Source organism: Pelophylax lessonae (assembly GCF_965119305.1).
Source record: "Pelophylax lessonae genome assembly, chromosome: 6".
Classification (NCBI taxonomy): Eukaryota; Metazoa; Chordata; class Amphibia; order Anura; family Ranidae; genus Pelophylax; species Pelophylax lessonae.
Window position 1 is genome coordinate 259,627,560 of NC_138773.1, and position 21,786 is coordinate 259,649,345.

The 21,786-nt window shown below is 45.0% G+C and overlaps 1 protein-coding gene across 1 annotated transcript in view; it reads left to right on the forward strand.

Moving 5' to 3' along the window:
• Positions 1–21,786, forward strand: part of LOC309559243 (nostrin-like) — a 118,289-nt gene that overhangs the window by 38,753 nt on the left and 57,750 nt on the right. Inside the window, exons 5-8 of the mRNA XM_082262462.1 lie at positions 3,434–3,496; positions 4,938–5,019; positions 8,871–8,933; positions 10,565–10,669. Coding sequence (XP_082118588.1) covers positions 3,434–3,496; positions 4,938–5,019; positions 8,871–8,933; positions 10,565–10,669 — 313 coding nt within the window. The remainder of the gene's footprint in view (positions 1–3,433; positions 3,497–4,937; positions 5,020–8,870; positions 8,934–10,564; positions 10,670–21,786) is intronic.

Below are 21,786 nucleotides of genomic sequence, written 5' to 3' on the forward strand. Positions count from 1 at the left end.
ACAGCTGTCAGTTCCCCATGCATCTCTATGGGGGAAATCGCATTGGGAACGGACCGTCGGTCCTTTCTCATTCGATCCCGTCCGATCCGATCCGCTGGACGGATGGAAAATAGGGTTTCCATCCGTCCAGATTTGACGGATTGGGTCGGATGTCAGCGGACATGTCTCCGCTGACATCCGATGCCCCATAGGAATGCATGGGGGGACCGTTCAGATCCGCCAAAAAAAACGAACAGGCGGATCTGAACGGTCCGCCTGTGTGAAAGGGGCCTAATTAAACAAGCTGAAGTTAGAAGCTGTACTATGCACAGCTGCCCCAGATTTTGGTTTTGGGTAAATCTCCTGTAATGTACTTCAATTGCTACTGTTGTAACCGTATGATAGGGGGTCATGGTTTCAGAAATAACCACCAAGATCACACGCAGGATTGTTTTTATTGCACGCTAGGGAGGTATGGTGTTAACTGAGCCTATTTTATTCTTCTACACTGCCGGCTCTTATATGGCAGGTGAATGATCTGCAATGTTTTGACAGTTTATCAGTGAGATGAATAGTTCTGTGTGTGATCATGTGTCATCTACGTACATCGGGATACTGAACCATGAACTGTACCCCCGTGACATCTCTGTGCACTCATTGCATATTATAATTTCATCTTAATAATACAATTAATGAGACATTAGGCTTTGTTAGTATCAGATTACTTCTCTTTATTAATTCCTTGAAACATCAAAATGTAAAAAAAAAAAAAAAAAATTGGTATTAGAAATTTACCCACAGCTAAATGTAGTAGCTATAGATGGGGAACTCTGGGATAAGCAAATATTGTTTCAATACAAGAGCCACATGTATTCTTATACAGTATGAATCTTGATGTATTTTGTGTAATTTCTTCAAGATCTGAACATAACCCATTGTGAAACTTTGCCTCTGTGCAGAAGTCACTGCTGGGTTGACTGGTCTTCTACCCGCCCCTCCTGTAGTTTTCTGTAGTGGATCCATAGGTGTGCGCAGCCTAATGCATTAGGGTGTGCACACCAAAGCTCAAACACACACTAGCGATCACTCACGATGTTCATTCAGAAAGGGAGGGGGCCAGCAAATTATATATTTACCGGCCCCTTTACCCATTCATCCTAAAACATCCCCACAGCAACAGCCGGCTGGAGAGGAGAGGAGGGAAGCCAGAAGAGCTGTGGGGGTAAGGGGGAGGGGAGCCAGGGCAGTAGGGGGAATCTGTTCTGCACAGGGTGATTAGGGTGTGCCTGGGCACACTTGGCACACCCTGTGCGCACACCTATGAGTGGATCCCCCCCAGTGCTGCTATCTGCACAGTGATGATGATGTCACTTCTACTTATAAAACAACAATAACTGGGTTTGCATAGGCATTATTAGTGCATACAAAGTGGATTTACATCCTTTATGGCCATTAAGGAATATATTTAACCACTTCTGGACCGGAAGGTCTTACCCCCTTAATGACCAGGTCATTTTTTGCGATATGGCACTGTAACTTTAACTGACAAGTGCGACGCTGTACCCAAATAAAATTGATGCTTTTTCCCCCCACAAATAGAGCATTCTTATGGTGGTATTTGATCACCTCTGCAATTTTTTTTTTTTTTTTTGCAATATGAACAAAAAAATAGTGACAATTCTAAAAAAAAAAAGTAAAACATTTTTTTTCTGCTATAAAAAATTCCCAATAAAACCTTTTTTTCATCATTTTAGGCCAACATGTATTCTACTACATATTTTTGGCATTAAAAAAAATCCCAAAAAGTGTATATTGGTTGGTTTGCGCAAAAGTTATCACGTCTACAAATTAGGGGAAAGCTTTATGTCATTTTTATTTATTTTTTAATTTTTACTAGAGATGGAGGCGATCTGCGATTTTTAGCGGGGCTGCAACATTGCCGCGGACAGATCGGACATCTAACTGAAACTTTTGACACTTTTGAGGGGACCAGTGACATTACTACAGTAATCCGTGCTAAAAATATGCACTGTTACTGTAATAATGACACTGGCAGGGAAGGGATTAACACCAGGGGCGATCAAAGGGTTAAATGTGTCCATAGGGGGTGCTTTCTAACTGTGTGGAGGATGGGCTTGCTGGATGAACACAGAGACCTGTGTTCCTAAATAGGAGGAACACAGGATCCCTGTGTTCATTAGTGACAGAACAGCAGTCTGCCGTGTTTACATTGGCAGACTGTCGTTCTGTCCCCACGACAGGTACGTCGTTTCGCGGGACTGCCACAGTATAAGTCGATTAAATGAACATATTTGTGCCTGCAGTTCATCTGAACTCCTGGGAGATTTGAAAATAAATGATGCAGTACTGTATTCATGAATACATCCTTAAAGCCAAACTTTACCCAAAAGGGGAACTTCCACTTTTCCTCCTCATCCCTCCCTCCTCTCCATTATTTGGGAATGTCTTTTTTTGACTACTACCCGCTCCAACCTCCTGGTCAGATCGCTGTGGCGATTGAAGCAGAAATCTGACCCCCCCTCCTTCCCCCCGCAGCATCTGGGGACACGTCACAGGTCCCAGGAGACTGCAGGACCAATCAAGGGGCGCAGCGTGGCTTGCACATGTGCAGTGGAGCCGCAAGGAGTTGCAGTCGGCTGCCCAAAGGATGCCGGCACCTGAACCCGAAGAGGCGGCTCGGGTGTGGACATCGCTGGATCCTGGGACAGGTAAATGTGTGTTAAGTCAGCAGGTACAGTATTTGCTGCTGTCTTCTAAATTTTTGTTTAGAGGTTGAAGAACCTCTTCAAATTCATCGAAATGCAAGAAGTATCATTTTCTGAATTTGACTGATCAGTAGTGTATGCAAGAGAGAAAAAAAAAGAGATGCCATGTTTTATATACACTGTAAGTTTCAAATACCAGAAATATTTTGTTGGAATTTATGTCAACTTTATCACCTCATCTTTCGTACATTGATTCTTGAGGGTTTAGCCTAAGATGATGAGTAATGTAGTTAAGGCTTCTAGGTATCCAGCCATAAGCCAGCCATGGAGGGATTGAATTTGGGCCGGTTCAGCAGGGACCAGCCAAGATATGATCTATCTCTGGGCCGGCTGGTTCTAATAAAGTTGATCATCAATCAACTTCAGTACAACTAGCCTGTCAGATTTTTTTTTTTTTGCATGCAATTGCTGCCGGTGGCTATAGCTGCTAGCAGTAATCATTGTGTTCTGCTGACAGGGAGCGCTGCGGGAGAGATGCCCCCATCAACACTGACTTTGTTGATGGGGGAATCAAACAGGTTGCAGGAAAGAAAATCACATCATCTATAGTTTGCCTTAGTATCATTTCCAGATGATGGAATTGTGTTCCTGGGCAAAATAAGACTGAGGGAGCTGATAAATGAAATGTTGTGTGAATAACTGCAATTAATTATAATTATCTTATTTAGTTGCATTAATAGTGCCTGGGCTTGTGCTGCTGATGAAATGAAGGCAACAGCTGAAGTACACAAGTAAGTACAAATCTCAAGGTATTATTACATATGGGCAGAGATGTATAGAAACTAAGTAGAACTACTTCACTACTGTACTTAAGTACCGAAAGGCGGTATCTGTACTTTCCTGGAGTAGAATTTTTTTCTCCTACTTCCACTTCACTACATTTTTTCGATGATTTCAATACTTCTACTCCGATATTTTATTTTTTGTGCTGCATAGTTACTCGTTACAATTATAAAAATTACCACTGCCAGAACAGTAGATGGCAGGTTTCATGAAGCTCAAAACATGTGTATTATCAGCGCATACGAATGTATAAATAAAAGCTGCATTTGAAATAATAAAAAACAATATGATGTTCAAACTTTTGACTTCTTTCTTTAATAACTACATAACACAGTACTTGTACTTTTACTCTCAGTACTTGAGTAGCAACATTTTTTAAAAAACTACTTGCAATACTTAAGTACAAAAAATGTTGAATACTTTAGTACTTCTACTCAAGTCACTTTTTGATTGAGCACTTCCACTTCTACTCAAGTCACTTTTTGATCGAGCACTTATACTTTTACTCAAGTATGGGTTTCAATTACTTTATACAACTCTGCATATGGGGCATACAATGCACTCCTACACACAATGATCTATGCAACCATTACAAATAAATCTCGTGTAAGTACCTGAATTTGATATGGTATCTGTCCCTTGTTCAGCGGAGCTTAGTCTGGTAGCAGGAAAAGCATTCTGGTAGGAGGAGAGAAAAGTGACAGAGATGAGCTCATTAGTCTACTGCTTCTCTTTTCAATGTCTAGTCAGGGGCTGGGGTGGGAAGAGGACCGGACCTGCAATAATATTTTATGTAGTAGTGTGGGTAAAGGATAACAACCTATCAGCACCACATCCCTGTTATGTCACTGTTCGAGGCGTTATGTACAGTATATTTGTTTATTTTTGGAACACATTTCTCAGAATACTGGCAGTTACTTTCCCCTGAAGAAGCCCTGTTGGGCAAAACATGTTGTGAGTTTCTACTTCTGTACTGCCGTGAAAATAAGGATAACAAGATGATGTTAATAGTTGATCTGTTATTCATTTTTAATCTTTTTACTGCTGTATTATATTTATTATATAAATGTATTACGTTTTTATGAATAAAGTCAATTTTTGTCCATTATAAGCGCAGTAAAAATCCCACTCATCTTCTTCCAAATCTACAATAGTATTACTGAACTGCAGCAGAGAAAAGTCAGGTCTCCTGCCCAGCTACACATGGCTTTGAAGTGCAGTAGAGCTGTGTAAATCCCAGTAGTGAATGGACAGGAATGTAAATTGTTTGGTGGGTAAAACTGATTCCCGATATGTATTTTATCAGTTTATTTAGCAGTTTGCCTTGGTTCAACTTTAAAAATTTGGCGAATGAGTATATTTAGCAGAATTTTTGCTCTTTGTATTTAGAAAACTTGGCACGGCTATGCAACAAGATGCCATCAAGCCAACAAATCAAATCTTAGAGGAACATGACAAGAGACGGAAAAAGGTAAGCAACTGTGCTACATTTATAGCCTTGAATTGTATATTTGTTAAGAAATGTTGTGACTAGCGCTAAAGACATCATTTTTCATTCCAGCCTCTCCCCCTTCTTCCCACACACTGAGATTCATAGCCAGGGCCATCTCCTGACATTACAACCATTTACTCCATAGACAACTTCAAACATATTTCTAAATCGCAAAGAAACCAACATTAAAGAACCCCATCCATCCAGGATTTACTATAACTACAAAAATATTTTATTGCCTATTCAGTAATAGTAAATTTGATTTATAATTGCTTTACATTTTTGGTAATAAAACCTTTCCCTTTTCTATTTTTCTCATGCTAAAAGAAAATAAACTGGGCTTTCAGTATTATTTCACTCCAAGGGATTGATTTACTAAAATTCGAGAGTGCAAACTCTGGTGCAGCTGTGCATGATAGCCAATCAGCTTCTAACTTCAGCTTGTTCAATTAACCACCTCCCACCCGGGCCATTGTACATATACGGCCGGGTGGGAGTCTCCTCCTTCTGATCGGACGTTCCGGAACGTCCTTCAGAAGGAGAGAGATCACGCTGCCGCGGACACGCGCAGCGGCGCGATCTCGATGTGTCTGTGTCCCTCGGACACAGAGCAACATCATTCGGCAGGAGGGCCCTGTGATTGACCCTCCTGATCACATGACGGCTGTGTCCAATCACAGCCGTCATGTAATGTAAATAGAGCCGTTGTAACGGCTTCGATCTCTTCTCCTCCTGACAGATCCTGTCAGTGAGGAGAAGAGGGATGATCTGTGCTGCAGCGGGGGTGATCAGTGAGTATTTCTAATTACTCACTGATCACAGGGGGGGGTCTGTGCTGGTAATCAGAACATTGATTACCAGTGCAGCCCTGGGGGGGGGGTGCCACTAGAGCCACCAGGGATGCCCACCCATGACCACCAGGGATGCCAACCATGGCCACCAGGGATGGCAAACAGGGCTCAGAGAGCCCCCCAGTGCCCTCCCTATCAGTGCTGCCAACCAATGCCATCTATCAGTGCTGCCCACCAGTGCCGTTATTGCCATCTATCAGTGCCGCCCACCAGTGCCCATTATTGCCCACCAGTGCTGCCTATCAGTGCCCATCAGTGCCCCCCATCAGTGCCGATCAGTGCCGCCCATCAGTGCCGATCAGTGCCGCCCAACAGTGCCACCTATCAGTGCCCATCAGTGCCGCCAATCAGTGCCCATCAGTGCTGCCTATCAGTGCCCATCAGCGCTGCCTATCAGTGCCCACCAATGCTGCATATCAGTGCTATCTATCAGTGCCACATATCAGTGCCCATCAGTGCTGCATATCAGTGCTACCTATCAGTGCCCATCAGTGCTGCATATCAGTGCCACCCCATCAGTGCCACCCCATCAGTGCCACCCCATCAGTGTCTCCTCATCAGTGCCTGTCAGTGCGGCATCATCAGTGCTCATCAGTGCAGGAAAAAACATATCTATTTACAAAATTTTATAACCTAAACAAAAAATCTTTTTTTTTTTTTCAAACTTTTCAGTCTTTTTTTATTTGTGCACCAAAAAAGAAAAAACCTGGCGGTGATCAAATACCACCAAAAGAAAGCTCTATTTGTGGGGAAAAAATGACATAAATTTGGTTTAGGTACAATGTTGCATGACCGCGCAATTGTCATTCAAATTGCAACAGCTCTAAAAGCTGAAAATTGGTCTGGGAAGGAAGGGGGTTTAAGTGCCTAGTATTGAGGTGGTTAAAGGAGTTGTAAAGTCAGAAGGTTTTTTTTAATCTTAATGCATTCTTTGCATTAAGATAAAAAACCTTCTGGGTGTAGCAGCCCCCCCCCCCCCAGCACCCCCTAATACTTACCTGAGGTACTTCTTTGTCCAGCGATGTCCAGGAGTCCCTCAGCCATTGGGGGCTCTCCCTCCTGATTGGCTGGGACACAGCCGCGGCGCCATTGGTTCCCGTAGCTGTTAATCAAAAAGTCAATTAGCCAATTAGGAGAGGGGGGGGTGGGGCCGAATGGCAGTTCCGTGTCTGAATGGACACATGGAGCTGTAGCTTGGCCGGGTGCCCCATAGTAAGTTGTTTGCTGTGGGGGCACTCAACAGGAGGGAGGGGCCAGGAGCAGCAACGAGGGACCCGAGAAGAGGAGGATCAGGGCTGCTCTGTGCAAAACCAACTGCACAGAGGAGGTAAGTATAACATGTTTGTTGTTTAAAAAAAAATAAAAAAAAAAACTGGTAGCCGATTGGTTTCTATGCAAAGCTTCCCCAGATTTTGCTCTCTCCAGTTTTAGTAAATTAACCCCCAAGGTTTGTAGTTATAAAAAATTTGCAGAGCTATTCATCAAAACGCATGTACATTTGTTCTGTGTGAATGGGGGAAAAATATCTATAGTTATAAGGCTATTTTTTTTTTCTCCAGGTCAAATGTTATCCACTCATACAAAATAGAGTGAATCTAGAAAACACCATTATGACCACTAGACATAGTTGTTGATCATAAGTAATAAATACTTCTATTGATAATATTTATGTTTTTTGATATTTATTTTGATCATCAGCTCCATCTAGTGGCCATAATATGTTGTTTTCCTGAACACTCTTTTTTTAATGAATGAATACCATTCAACCTGGAGAGAAAATATCCTAATAATTTCCAAACTTTTTAGACAAGTCTGGTTTACTATCCTTCAGACTTTAGGGGGCTGGACTGTGGTCTCCCAGAAGTAGAAAATACCTCAGTGTCCATGAAGTCAGTGGGCTTAGTAGTCAGTGGAAATAAAAAAAAATACTCAACACCAGTGGTCAGTAGGAGAAGGAATAGCGTCCTATCATTGGTGCCAATGAAAGGAATGGTGCCCCATCCATTGGGTCAGTGGTAGGAAAAGTGCCCCATCATTTGTATTATTGGGAGGAATAGTGCCTCATTGTTGGCGTCAGTTGGAGGAACTATGCCCAATCGGTGTCAGTGAAAGGAACTATGCCCAATCGGTGTCAGTGAAAGGAACTATGCCCAATCGGTGTCAGTGAAAGGAACTATGCCCAATCGGTGTCAGTGAAAGGAACTATGCCCAATCGGTGTCAGTGAAAGGAACTATGCCCAATCGGTGTCAGTGAAAGGAACTATGCCCAATCGGTGTCAGTGGGGAGAATTATGTCCAATCGGTGTCAGTGAGAGGAATTGTGCCCAATTGTTGGTGTTAGTGGGAGGAATTATGCACAATTTTTGGTGTCATTGGGAGAGTTAGTGCCCCATCATTGGTGTCAGTGGGAGGAATAGTGCTTCATTGTTTGTATCAGTAGGAGAAAAAGCACCCCAAGGGCCAGATAAAGGCTAGCACAGTGCTGCATACAGCCTGTATCGCATGTTTTGGAGACCACTACCTTAGTTTATTGCTCTTGTGAGCATTCTGATCATTGGTATATATTAATATGTGCATGTATGATGACAGACAAAACTAAAAACAATGAGCATATTCCAACGGTTGGTATGCACAGCAGTCAGACTTCACATGTAGAGCACTGGAGGTTGATTGCTAATGGGATGCTCTTGGTGACTGCGTATAACTCAAGAGATTTACTAAAGCTGCTGCACACAGTCTGGTGCAGCTGTGCATAGTAACCAACCAGCTTCCAATTTTAGCTTGCATCAGCCTTAGTAAATCCCCCCCCCCCATGCCTTATAAAGCCTTGCCTGTGCTAGCTTACTCATAAACAATACAAAACCCAGCCTTCCTAATCACAGATTTGTCTTTTGGCCCCCAAGGACCTGACGAGAAATGTTAAAGGTTTTCCAAAAAATAAAAGCCTGTACTAATGAATCCATTTTTCTCCCCTCCAAGCTAGATAACGAAGTTGACAAGGCCGCAAATGCTGTGCTAAACAACTGGAAACAACAGATCAAGGTATTTCCTGTTTTATGTCAGTGGTTCTCAACTCCGGTCCTCGGGACCCACCAACAGGCCAGGTTTGCAAGATAACTAAATTACATCACAGGTGATCTCATTTGCTGCTCAGTGATTGCAGTATTCTAGTCTGCATCCCCCAAGGTAATACTTAAAATCTGGCCTGTTAGTGGGTCCCGAGGACCGGAATTGAGAACCACTGTTTTATGTAATGCTCAGGATGCAGGGTAAGGAAAGGACAGTCGTTGCATTGTCAGGTATAAAGCTTTATTGATCTAAATGTCTAAGTAGTAAGTACAATCAATAGGTGGACTGCAATTGCTGACTAGGAAACAATGGAATTATGCTGAAATCAGACCCTCTACTACTATTATTATTATTATTATTAATATTATAATACAGTACTTGTATAGCACAAACAGTTTGTGCAGCACTTTATAATAAAAAGAGAGACAGTACAATTACAATACAGTACAATACTGAAGGAAAAGAAGCGGCTGAGAAACCCTTCTGACGTCAGCCGGGGAGGGGTCACATGATCACTGTGTTACCCGCTCAGCCCCTCCTGCTGTATAACTTAGATCGGGGGAGGAGAGCGGCAGGAGGTCAGTCCGCCCAGCTGCTTTTGAACTAAGGCATTTAGCGGCTTAATTTTTAAAAAACATTGACACTGTGTATTATGCCTTGTTATAACAGAGGGGTGGCAGTAATTCTATTCACTGACTTTACTGTCAGCTACTAATAGTGGCAGGAGGGTAGAGAAGGGGCGGGTTTGAAGATCGCTCACACACTAGGAACTGACAGGCAGGTAGGGAGTGAGAGGTAGAGAGGAGAGACTCTAACACAGAGAGATGACGGAGGCACGTAAACTGACCACGGTATCATGAATCAGTAGCCATGATTACCGTGGTCAGTTCACATAGGGGACACAGGAACGGGCAGGATCAACCAGGTTTTTTACAGCATAGAAAGGCACAAATTAGACAGCACAAGCACTATGTTAAAGGAATTTTTTTTCTTTTTTTACTAGCAACCTCTTTCATCTGGATGTATAGTAATCTAATGCAGCCAGATTTACCTGGACTCTCACACTGCTTCTTGACTAGACTTCTGCTTCTTGATGCAGTATTCTGTGTTATTCCACAGATCTTGTAGCTCAGTGAGCTTTGAGGCAGGGCAAGGCATGCACTAGTGAATGTTTGTCTGAGTTCAGGGTTATTGTGAAGAGAAGAACATCAGCAAATATAGGCATTTAACTAGCATAGTAACCAGCATCACAGTATAAGTGCTAGATGAAAACTAGAGCTGGTTAGCTCAACAGGACAATGTCCAGATAAAAGTGACAGTTCTCAGGTTAAGCAGCCAAACCCTAACCCCAGAGTACTATCATATGACCAGACAAGTGACATCACCACTTTTCGGGGTCATTGCCACCAGTCTTTTCAGTGCTGGCTTCTGAGGAGCATAAAGTAGCAAGGGGCACTGGTATAGGGGGGGGGGGAGGGGCTGGGGGGGTCCCTTTGCAGGGACACTGTCCCTGAAGGTATATGGAATTGTAATTTTGGATGACCTGACTTGTTAATATTCAAAATCAGCTGCAGTCTACCTTTATTACTTTGTATTTTCTTTAGATTAAAAAGAAGCTTATGGATCATACTAAGAAACATGAAGTTCTTTTTCATAATGTAGAAAATGAAAACACCAAACAGCCCTTATCAGAGAAGGAGAGGCAGAAGGTGAGTCTATGTGGCTACCTATGAAGGGTTCAGTCATTTTTTCCTGCAATTTTATTACTTGTTTGGGGAACATTTCCCATGAGTGTAGCACTATGCCTGTAGGGCTTGCTGTGTGTTGACTTCTTAGGCCTTCCTCTGATTACCTACACACAGTTGCTGGCGTTTTTTTTTTACTCCTGTTTGCTCGTTACTCAATAAACAGTCCAGGGTATTTTGTTTTTTATATTTATTGTGGAACTTGGATGGGAGAAGGGAATAGTTGGATACTTCAACTAAACTATTCACCAGTGGCGGCCGGTGTACAGAGGGCGCAGGGGCGCCGCCCTCCCATCCATGCGTCCGGCCCCCTAATCGGACGCATGGAGTTCAATGGGATTTATTTTTTTTTGCATCACCTGATTAGAGCCAGAGGCTCTAATAGGGCGATGCAAAGGGTGGACTCGGGGCGCAGAGCAGTGCGTCCCGAGCCCACCCATTGTGTGACAATAGCGAATGAAAATTTGCTATTGTCACACTGATCCTCCTCCTGGCCAATCAGGAAGTGAGTCTGATACGCGCTTCCTGATTGGTCGCAAGGCAAACCCCTTGCCATTGGCCGAGGAGGAGGTGGGACCAGAAGGACTCGTTAGGACGCGCCGCCGGTCACCGGGACTCAGAAAAAGCCGCCCGCCGCGGCTGCTGCTGGAAGGACTCGTGGAGACGCGCCGCCAGTCACCGGGACTGAAAAGAAGCCGCCCTCCGCCGCTGCTGCTCCAGGTACGTAAGGGGGCAAGCACGCTGATCTCTGCATTGGGGACATGTATGCTGGTCACTACATTGGGGGCATGCACGCTGATCTCTGCATTGGGGGCATGTACTCTGCATTGGGGGCATGTATGCTGGTCACTACATTGGGGGCATGTATGCTTGTCACTGCATTGGGGGCACGCACGCTGATCTCTGCATTGGGGGCATGTACGCTGGTCACTGCATTGGGGGCATGTATGCTGGTCACTACATTGGGGGCACGCACGCTGATCTCTGCATTGGGGGCATGTACTCTGCATTGGGGGCATGTATGCTGGTCACTGCATTGGGGGCATGTATGCTGGTCACTGCATTGGGGCATGTATGCTGGTCACTGCATTGGGGGCATGTACGCTGGTCACTGCATTGGGGGCATGTACGCTGGTCACTGCATTGGGGGCATGTACGCTGGTCACTGCATTGGGGGCATGTACGCTGGTCACTGCATTGGGGGCATGTACGCTGGTCACTGTGCATTATTAGGGGGCACGCTGGTCACTGTGCATTGAAAGGGGGCACGCTGGTCACTCTGCATTGAAAGGGGGCACGCTGGTCTCTCTGCATTGAAAGGGGGCACACTATACCTTACTTACTGAAGGCCCCTTTCACACTTTTGGGACCTCAAAGTCACGCAATTTTTTACAGCGTTTTTTGCCGCAAAGCAATGCCTATTACATTTTTCTGTTTGCGCCCCCCCCCAAAAAATTTTGAGCACCAGCCGCCACTGCTATTCACTGTAGATGAGGACAATTCTCACTTTGCCTCACCAGATTAGTTGTGGAAGCAGACACGGCTTTTGCCATACTGCTATTGTATGGAAGAATTAAGTCTTCTTGCTCTCTTTAGCAGCAGACTTGATGCAACTACATTATCTTCAGGACACTCTCTAGCATCCCCATGACTCTCTAGCATCCCCCATCCACCATGACTAATACTGGTCTACTGACCCTTCTATCTGAAGGAATGGCCCTCACAAAACAGGCCCCATGACACAGATATGTACTCACAGTAGGTAGAAACAGATCGTTCCTAGTGTCTCCCTTCCAGTCAGCTCTGCAGGACCTCTGAGTTCAGCTTCTCTCTGACTTTCAGGCCCTTAGGTCGACCATCCAAGGCATTCATGGCAACTTCTACAGAAGAGGGGCAGCTGCCCCCTCCCTCCGGGACCCCGCTCTCCAGCCAAAGAACCCAAGCACATGTGCCCCTGGCATTTATACAGTCACCCGGCATGCAATGAGGCACTTTCCTCTGCCAATCGCCAGGGATGTAACAATGCCTGTGCCCTCATTTATCAGGTTTCCTCCCACTGTCCAATATCCCTCCCTATTGCACCAGTGTGAAACATTCAGACAAGCTGAGCTGCACCATGAGCAGACCCTATCAATAGATCCTGCTCATTGGTAGGCAGAGAGCACTATAAATTAAGCTGGCAATCTTCCTGGGAAGCAGAAAGACCCAAAAACTATACTCTCTTTTAGCACCTACCTAAGATGATGCTGCATGTTTATATTTTTCAGGCCTGATTCACACTAGTGCAATGCGATTTTGTTGCAATTTCAGGTGCGATTATGTAGTGCAAATTGTGTGCAATTTTGGTGCGATTTTACTCCTGTACATTTTTTTATGCTATTTTATGCCTTGGGCCCATACTACTACAACTACTACTACTGCTACTTTCTTGAGGGACCAAGCATTTGCCTGGGAGGTGAGTTGAGGGTTAAAAAATGAAATTTCCAAATTGCATCAGAATCGCATGTCCATGTGATTTCTGTGCATTTTCATTGAAATCTGTGGTGCCAAAAATGCACTTGAATTGCACTTCAGTAGTGCAGGAACCAAACTAAGTCTCAATGATGTGAATGGGCAACATTGAAAACCATATGATTTTCCTTGTCATGTGATTCTGTGACACTCAAGTCGCATCAGAAATCGCACCAGTGTGAACCAGGCCTAAATGTTCATTCACCAGTTTAGTTTGTTAGCAGAAATCCCCAATTTATCAATTTTGACATTTACCTTTAAGTATTTTTGGTTAAATGGAACCTCATTCAGCCAATTTTAAAGTAGTAAATAGGCCTATTCACAGAAAACTCAGTGAATTCATTCATCCAATAAACTCAATCTATACAAAGAAGGTGGTGATTTTCAATGTGGTAAAAAGTGGAGTTGGACAATAAGTGCTGGGGCTTTACAGGCCTTAAATTTGAAGCATTCACTGAATTTTCCAGTGGGGTTGACCATTAAAGGCAAACAGGGTGTTCACTTTGCAAGGAGAGTTGGATTTTGCAAGGGAATTATCCCCAGGCCTTAGTGAAAGAGGTAAGGCTATGCTGACTTCCATCATCCAATCATGCGAAAGCAAAAACTGTTTTTATATTTTCCTTGAACATGATTAGGTAACTTTACTACATGTTTCCATTCAATAAGCTCTGGGAGAAATTCCCTTGCAAAATGCAATTTCCCTTGCAAAGTAAAAAAGAATCAATTTGCGTGTAGTAAATCAACCCCAAGGCGTGAAGGAGAGCAGATACACTATGACAGTCTTTGGCTACCTCAGTGGAAGCTACAGGAAGATTTACATGTAGGAAACATCCTAGGATCCTTAACCACTTTACCTCCGCTCACATGGAGGCTACTGCGGCAAAGTGCCGCGATCCCGTCCAGCGACGTAGACCTACGTCGCTGGACTCCGCCCCTTGTGGGCGGCGCTCGCGCGTCGCCGGAGGCTCGCTCCCGCTGTGTTCATTCACAGCGGGAGTCGGGCCAGCGGAGGAGCAGCGGCGATTGTCGCTGCTCTGCCCCGATCGTCGGGGATCGAGTCTGGAGATCCGCCCGCTGTGTGTAAACACAGCGGGCGGATCTCCATAGTGACAGGGACTGACAGATCGGAGTGTTCAGCATAGCTGGACATCCGATCTGTCCTTCTGTCACACAGTCACCTCCCCCCCCACACGTCAGTAAGCACCAGGCATACATTAACCCCTCCCTCTCCAATAAAATTAACCCCTTCTCTGCCAGTGTCATTTTTACAGTAACAGTGCATATATATAGCACTGATTACTGTAGAAATGTCACTGGTACCCCCAAAAGTGTCAAAAATGTCAGTCAAGGGTCCGATCTGTCCGCCGCAATGTCGCAGTCCCGCAAAAAAAATCGCAGATCACCGCCATTACGCGTTAAAAAAAAAACACCAAAAATGACAGAAATCTTTCCCTTAGTTAGTAAACGCAATAACTTTTGCGCAAACCAATCAAAATACGCTTATTGTGATTTTTTTTACCAAACATAGGTAGCAGAAAACAAATTGGCCAAAAATTTAAAAAAAATTTGATTTTTACATTTTTTTGGGGGGAATTTCATATAAAAAAATGTGAAAAATATTGTTATTTTTTCAAAATAAACGCTCTTTTTTTGTTTATAGCGCAAAAAGTAAAAATCGCACAGGTGATCAAATACCACCAAAAGAAAGCTCTGTTTGTGGGAAAAAAAGGACGTAAATTTCGTTTGGGTACGGCGTCGCACGACCGCGCAATTGTCAGTTAAAGTCGCACAGCGCCGAATCGCAAAAAGTGGCCTGGACGGAAGACAGCAAAATCCTCCGGTGGTAAAGTGGTTAATATGTACATGTGTTCTGGAACTGTCCCTGTACAATTGAAGGGAAGGCCATAAGATATATTTTCACTAATCTCCTGAGAGTCTTATAACTCTTCAACCAAGGCTGGACACATCTTGACCAGCAGGCTTCCATGGCAAGTACAAAAATGTCTCCTAGTAATCAGAAAGTGCATTTTCATCTTTTTGACCTATATTTGACATCAAATAAGCCATCAAACACCTAATAGACCTCCTCCAGTAAGAGTAAAGCCCCGTACACACGTACCGATCGTCGGCCGAACGATCGGCCGTCTTTTGTCCAGGGCTGTCGTGTCTGTTGAAAACTGCAAAAGACTGCACACGAATTTTGTCGGCCAACAACAGCCGACTGCAGAAGTGATGCCATGTGATGGTTAACTTTCCTTGTTTATTTTCTTTTCTGAGCATGCCCAGTCTTGCAAATCTGCTGTCTGTCGGCCAAAATCTGTACTGACTGTCGAACAATCGGCCGTTCTGGTGTCGGCATACAAAAGTTTTAATGCCTGCACGACAGATTCTGTTCGGCCGAAAATGCGCTGCCGGTTGTCGGAAGCATCATACTAACAAGCCTACAATCGGCCGATCGGTCGTCGGCCGAATATTTACGGCCGGCAATCGGTACGTGTGTACGGGGCTTAAACCTGCACTGATCCTAACATATTTCTGTCCATGGTCTGCCTAGAATCAGTCTACTGGTATTTTTGTATTTCTTGATGTAACCTAACTGCGTACCCTTAAAGTGGTTGTAAACATCTGGAATGAAAAATAAACACAGCTTATCCCTTTATAGTATGTATTTGCCTCAATCCAAAGCACCTAGTGTGGTTCCTGTCTGATATCGCCTCCCTCTGCTATCTGCATGGGTCACTTCTAATCGTCTAACTTGACACCAAGCAATCTAAGGAGATTCTCCCCTTCCAGCACACAGCAGGTGATTGACAGCCTCAGCTATGCATGTTTCCCTATGAGATTGTGTAGAGGAGGGTGTGTCCATTCCTTCCAGGTCCCTGGCATTTATATAGTCACCCAGCATGCAATGAGGCACTTTCCTCTGTAACAATGCCTATGCCCTCATTTATCAGGTTTCCTCCCACTGTCCAATATCCCTCCTTTTTGCACCAATGTGAAACATTGAGACAAGCTGAGCTGCACCTGAAAACCACGAGCAGACCCTATCAATAGATCCTGCTCCCTGGTAGGGAGAGAGCACTATACATTTTCGGGGCAATCTTCCTGGTTAGTAGAAAGACCCCAAAACTATACTCTCTTCTAGCACCTAACTAGGATGGTGCTGCATGTGTATATTTTTCAGGCCTGATTCACACTAGTGAAATGTAAATTTGATGCAATTTCAGGTGCGATTATGTAGTGCAAATTGTGTGCACTACACTAACATGACACCAAGCAATTTTAGGAGATGCCCCCCTCCAGCACATCTATAACAGCCTCAGTTATACATGTTTCTCTATGAGATTGTGTAGAGGAGGGTGTGTCCATTCCTTCCAGGTCTCAGATTAGACTCAGCTCTTCTCTCTTTGCTGTGCAGGATGTGACATTAGATCTCTGCCTCCTGCCTTCTAGAGCTGAGAAAACGGAAAATTGTATCATACTTACCGTAATTTTCCTTTCCTGGTGCCTATCCATGGCAGCATACTAGTGATAGAGCTCCGCCTCGACTCCACCTTCAGGATCAGTGAATAGCATAAATTAAAAGGTATAGCCCCCCCCATCATTCTCCGTAAATAGGAAAACCGAGGGAGGGATCGTATGCTGCCATGGATAGGCACCAGGAAAGGAAAATTACGGTAAGTATGATACAATTTTCCGTTTTCCTGGTGCCTCCATGGCAGCATACTAGTGATAAATAACTAGCTTACACGGGTGGGATAATGCTTAATCAAAAAATAAAGTTTAATTAGACAAAGACATTGCTGCTTGAACAACTCGTCTTCCAAATTCAACTGTCGTTAGAGCCCCTGGATCAACTCTATAGTGTCTGAGAAACGTGTGCTGTGACGACCAAGACGCCGCCCTGCATATTGTCTCCAATGAGACGTTTGCTCTCGTTGCCCATGAAGTTGACACTGCTCTTGTTGAGTGTGCGTTCACTCTGGAAGGAACATCCATGTTTTGTGCAGTATAGGCTTTTTGAATGGTCTTGACTACCCAGGATGCCAAGGTCCTTTTTGAGGCTTCCTTTCCTCTGTTTTTACCCCAAGGAATCACGAAAAGCTTTTCCGAATTCCTGAAGGCTGCTGTCATTTCCAGATAGGCTTTTAGTATCTTGGGAACATCTAGTTCCTGACACGAATCTGAGAAGACTGGTAATGCCCATGGTTCACTTAAGTTGTCTGGCGTAGTCACTTTCGGAGTGAAACCTCGAAGAGGCCGTAGCTCCACCCTGTCAGGGAAAAACGATATATGCTCCTCCCCTATTCCCAGGGAGTGCAAGTCTGAAATTCTTTTGCCGGACGTGATCGCCACTAGAAAAACTGTCTTCAAAGTCAGGTTCCATAGCGAAATTTGTTCCACCGGCACAAAAGGGTGTTTGGACAGCATCTCCAGAATCAGAGGAAGGTCCCACTGAGGAAAGGGACTTCTACTTGGAGGACGAATCTTAAGAACTCCTCTGAGAAAGGTGATTACCAGCGGATTATCTGCCCATCTGATGCTGGTTGCCGCTGAAATCGCTGACACCTGAACTTTAAGTGTACTCAAGCCGAGACCCCTGTCTAGGCCAGACTGAAGGAAGGCCAATACGTTTGAAACAGAAGGCGTGATGGGATCAAATTCTTCTGTTTCCGCGTAGGACACAAACCTATTCCAGATCTTAGCATATACGGAATTGGTTGCTGGCTTTCTGGCTTTGAGGAGAGTATTGATGACTTGCTGGGAGCATCCTAAGGATTCAAACCGCCTCCTCTCAACAGCCATATTCGAAGGTTCAGAGTCTGTGGTCTTGGATGGAACCTCCCCCCCTGTGATAGTAGGTGAGGAAAGGGAGGAATCTTGATCGGGGAGCATACGCTCATGCGTAGGGCCAATGGAAACCAAGGCCTCTTCGGCCAATACGGAAGGATTGCCAGTATCTGTACTGGTTCCCTCGTCAATCTCAGTAAGAACCTGTGAATTAGGGGACGTGGTGGAAAGGCGTAGCCTGTCGTGAACCGCCATGGGCAGGACAGAGCATCCACTTCCTCCGCTTGCGGGTAAGGGAGACGTGAGAAGAAACTCGGGAGCTTGGAGTTCTCTGGAGTTGCGAATAGATCCACTTGTGGGAGATCCCATAGGCTGAGGATCTGCTGAAAAATGTGCGGATGTATTGCCCATTCGTTGGCGTCCTCGAAGTCTCTTGATAAATGATCCGCCACTGTGTTCAATCTGCCTGGTAGATAGGCTGCTCTGAGGGCCACCAGATTCCTTTCTGCCCAGATCATAATGGGCTCTACTTCCCTCAGGAGGGTCCTGCTGCGGGTCCCTCCCTGCTTCTGGATGTATGAAACCGCTGCCCTGTTGTCTAGGCGTAGTAGGACCCTCTGCGCCCTCACCTGAGGAGCTAGTGAGGTTAGTGCCATGAATGCCGCCCTCAGCTCTAGAATGTTGGAAACCAAGTCTTTCACCGGAAAGGACCATCTCCCCTGAATCTGTATTGTTTTGCAATGCGCTCCCCATCCCTGGCTGCTCGCATCCGATGTGATCATGGTCCAGGAATGAGAACCCAGATGGTGAGGTTTGGCGAGATTCTCCGGATCTGTCCACCAATGAAGGCCTCTGCGCATTATCGATGTTATCTGGATCGTTTGCGAGAGTTGACGTGTGCGCCACTGGGACAGGAATCCCGACTGAAAGAACCTCAGGTGCCAATGTGACCATGGCACTAGAGGGATGCAGGAAGACATTGAGCCGATCAGACTCATACATTGTGAAGCTGACATGTAGTCCCTTCCTATGGCATGAAGTGTCTTTTGAATTATTGCTGTTGCCTTCATTTGGGGTAGAGAGACCGTGCCTCTGGCCGTGTTGAATTCTGCCCCTAAGTATACCATCACCTGGGTTGGAGATAGTTGACTCTTCTGCCGATTTACTAACCACCCTAGATCCTTCAGGGTTTGTAGTAGAATGTCCCTGTGGAGAATCAATTTCCGTGGACAGTCGGCTAGGAGGAGGATATCGTCCAGGTAATGATATACTCTTAACCCTTTCTCCCTTAGGGGGGCAAGGGCCGATATCAAGACCTTTGTGAAGACTCTTGGGGATGTGCACAGGCCGAAAGGCAGAGCTTGAAATTGTAGGTGGACATGACCTACTGCGAACCTTAGATATTTTTGGAAGGCGGGAAGTATAGGAATGTGTAGGTAGGCATCTTGCAGATCCACAGATATCAACCAATCCATAGGCTGTACTGTTTGGATTATTGTCTGTAAGGACTCCATCTTGAATCTTTCCAGATGAATATAGCGGTTTAGACCTTTCAAATCTATAACCGGCCTCCAACCCCCTGTCTTCTTCTCCACCAGGAACAGGGTTGAATAGAAACCTGTGAAGCGTTCCCCATAGGGTACCGGTACCGCCGCTTGTTGAAGTTGAAGTGAAACTAGAAAGTCCTTTAAGGCCTGTGCCTTCTGTGGGGATGATGGTAGTGTCGTCTTTTTGTAAGTCGCCCGAGGTGGTTGCTGTTGGAATGTCCAGAAGTGACCGTAACGGATGGTAGAAAGGACCCAAGGGTCCTGGCATTTTGTCATCCAATTTGGTAAGAAGTGACGAAGTCGGGCTCCCACTGTATCGGTCACTTCTTTTCTGGCGTCAAAAGGACTTTGTCTCCCCTTGTGGGGTAGTGAGATTTTTATTTTTTCTGGATGCCAGAAAGGAAGACTGGGTACCTTTCCAGGGCCTCTTATTGTCCCTGAATGGACGGGTCTGTCTGTAGCCTCTAGAATTTGACTGGCGGAACCTTGAGAGGAAACCCCTTGTTCTGCGTTCCTTCCTATCTTGTGGAAGAATACCAGTCTTTCCTCCAGTGACCCTGGAAATGGCCTTCTCCAATCTTTCACCAAATAGCGATTTACCATCAAAAGGTATTTTGCACCAGCTCTGCTTTGATGCCAAGTCAGCCGTCCAAGGCCTTAACCATAGTGCCCTCTTAGCCATCACTGAGTGGAGCATTGAACGAGAGGCGCACCTAATTGTGTCAATGGCGGCTTCTCCCACGAAGTCTGCCGCTAACTTCAATTCCTCAAGTGACTTGATAATATCCTCTTTAGGGACATCCTGTCGCAGAGCTGTCTCAACGTTGTCAGTCCAGGAATGAATGGCACTTGAGACTGAAGTCAGCGCAATAGCGGGCTTACAAGCTGCCCCTGCGGCCAGATAGCATCTTTTTAGGTCAAGATCAATGCGCCTATCCAATGGATCTTTAAATGAAGTTGAATCTTCCATTGGAAGGGTCATGTTCTTCGCTAGACGCACCACCGCTGCATCCACTACTGGCATGGAGGATAAGGCTTGTATTCCTTCTTCCGGCAACGGATAAAATTTATTCACTCTGTTGAAGGAGAATTTTTTATCTGTCTTACTCCATTCATTCTCAATCACTTCCCTTATTTCTCCCATTAAAGGGAAAGCGACTTGTTTCCTCTTGAGGAAAGGGAAATATGACTTTGACTTAGGCCGGGGTTCCGCTGGTTCATCCCAGGCGATGGCCTGCTTAACCGCCTGAATAAACGGCTGAACTAAAGCAAAGTTGAAACCTGAAGGCTCTTCTTCATCTGAAGATTTGTCCGAATGTTCCTCCGAGGAAGGATCTCTAGTGGCTGGAACTGCGCTAACAGTGATAGCGGAAGGACCTGCGATCACCGGACCCGATTCCTGTGGCTGAGAAGCCTGTGGTATAGGACGAGCTGGGATGGTGGACACCAACTCTGCAATTGAGTCCTTCATTGTTTGTTTAAGTAGATCAACTACTTGGCGGCTCTCCGTGTCACAACTGGCCGCATAATCCCTGAGACAGTCTTTACAGACCAGCTTTCTCGGGAGGGGTTCCGCGCCACAAGACCAGCACTTTTTTCTTGAAGAATAATGTGGTGAAGGAGAGCGATAACGGCTTCTGGATCTTGATCTCTCTGGGTATCTTGAGGAATGTGACCTGCGATCAGGACTGTGGTCATCCCGTCTTCCCGATGATTTTTGAGATCTCTTCGATGGTACTGGACTGTGACAAACCAAAAATAATGGATGTCAGTGGCGCACTCTTTTTTTTTTTTTTTTTTTTTATACTCACGAAAAGTTGGTCCCATACCTATTACGGTCAGGTGGATCTTGGTTTCGTGAGGAATGACTCATGGTAAGGGCAAGAGGATCAGCTGAAAAAGGAAAGATTATAGTAGAAAAACATGTATACATATATATATATACATATACACACATACACCTATATACAGAGAAAGAGTAAGAACCAAAGCATAAAAACCACCTACCGAGAGAGAGAAAACGAAAATGGTCTGCAGGGCAAGGCTAGTTGAAACCGAAGACACCGCCTCTCTAAACTTCCTGGTTTAAGTACATCAGGCTCCACTCCACCTGAGCCGAAGCACCAATAGAAAGGCAGGGAAACCATTGACTGGATTTTTTTTTTTTTTTTAAAACAACACTGCCCCTTTAAGACATAATTTGTAAATGTGCTGCCCTATACCTGAGCCAAA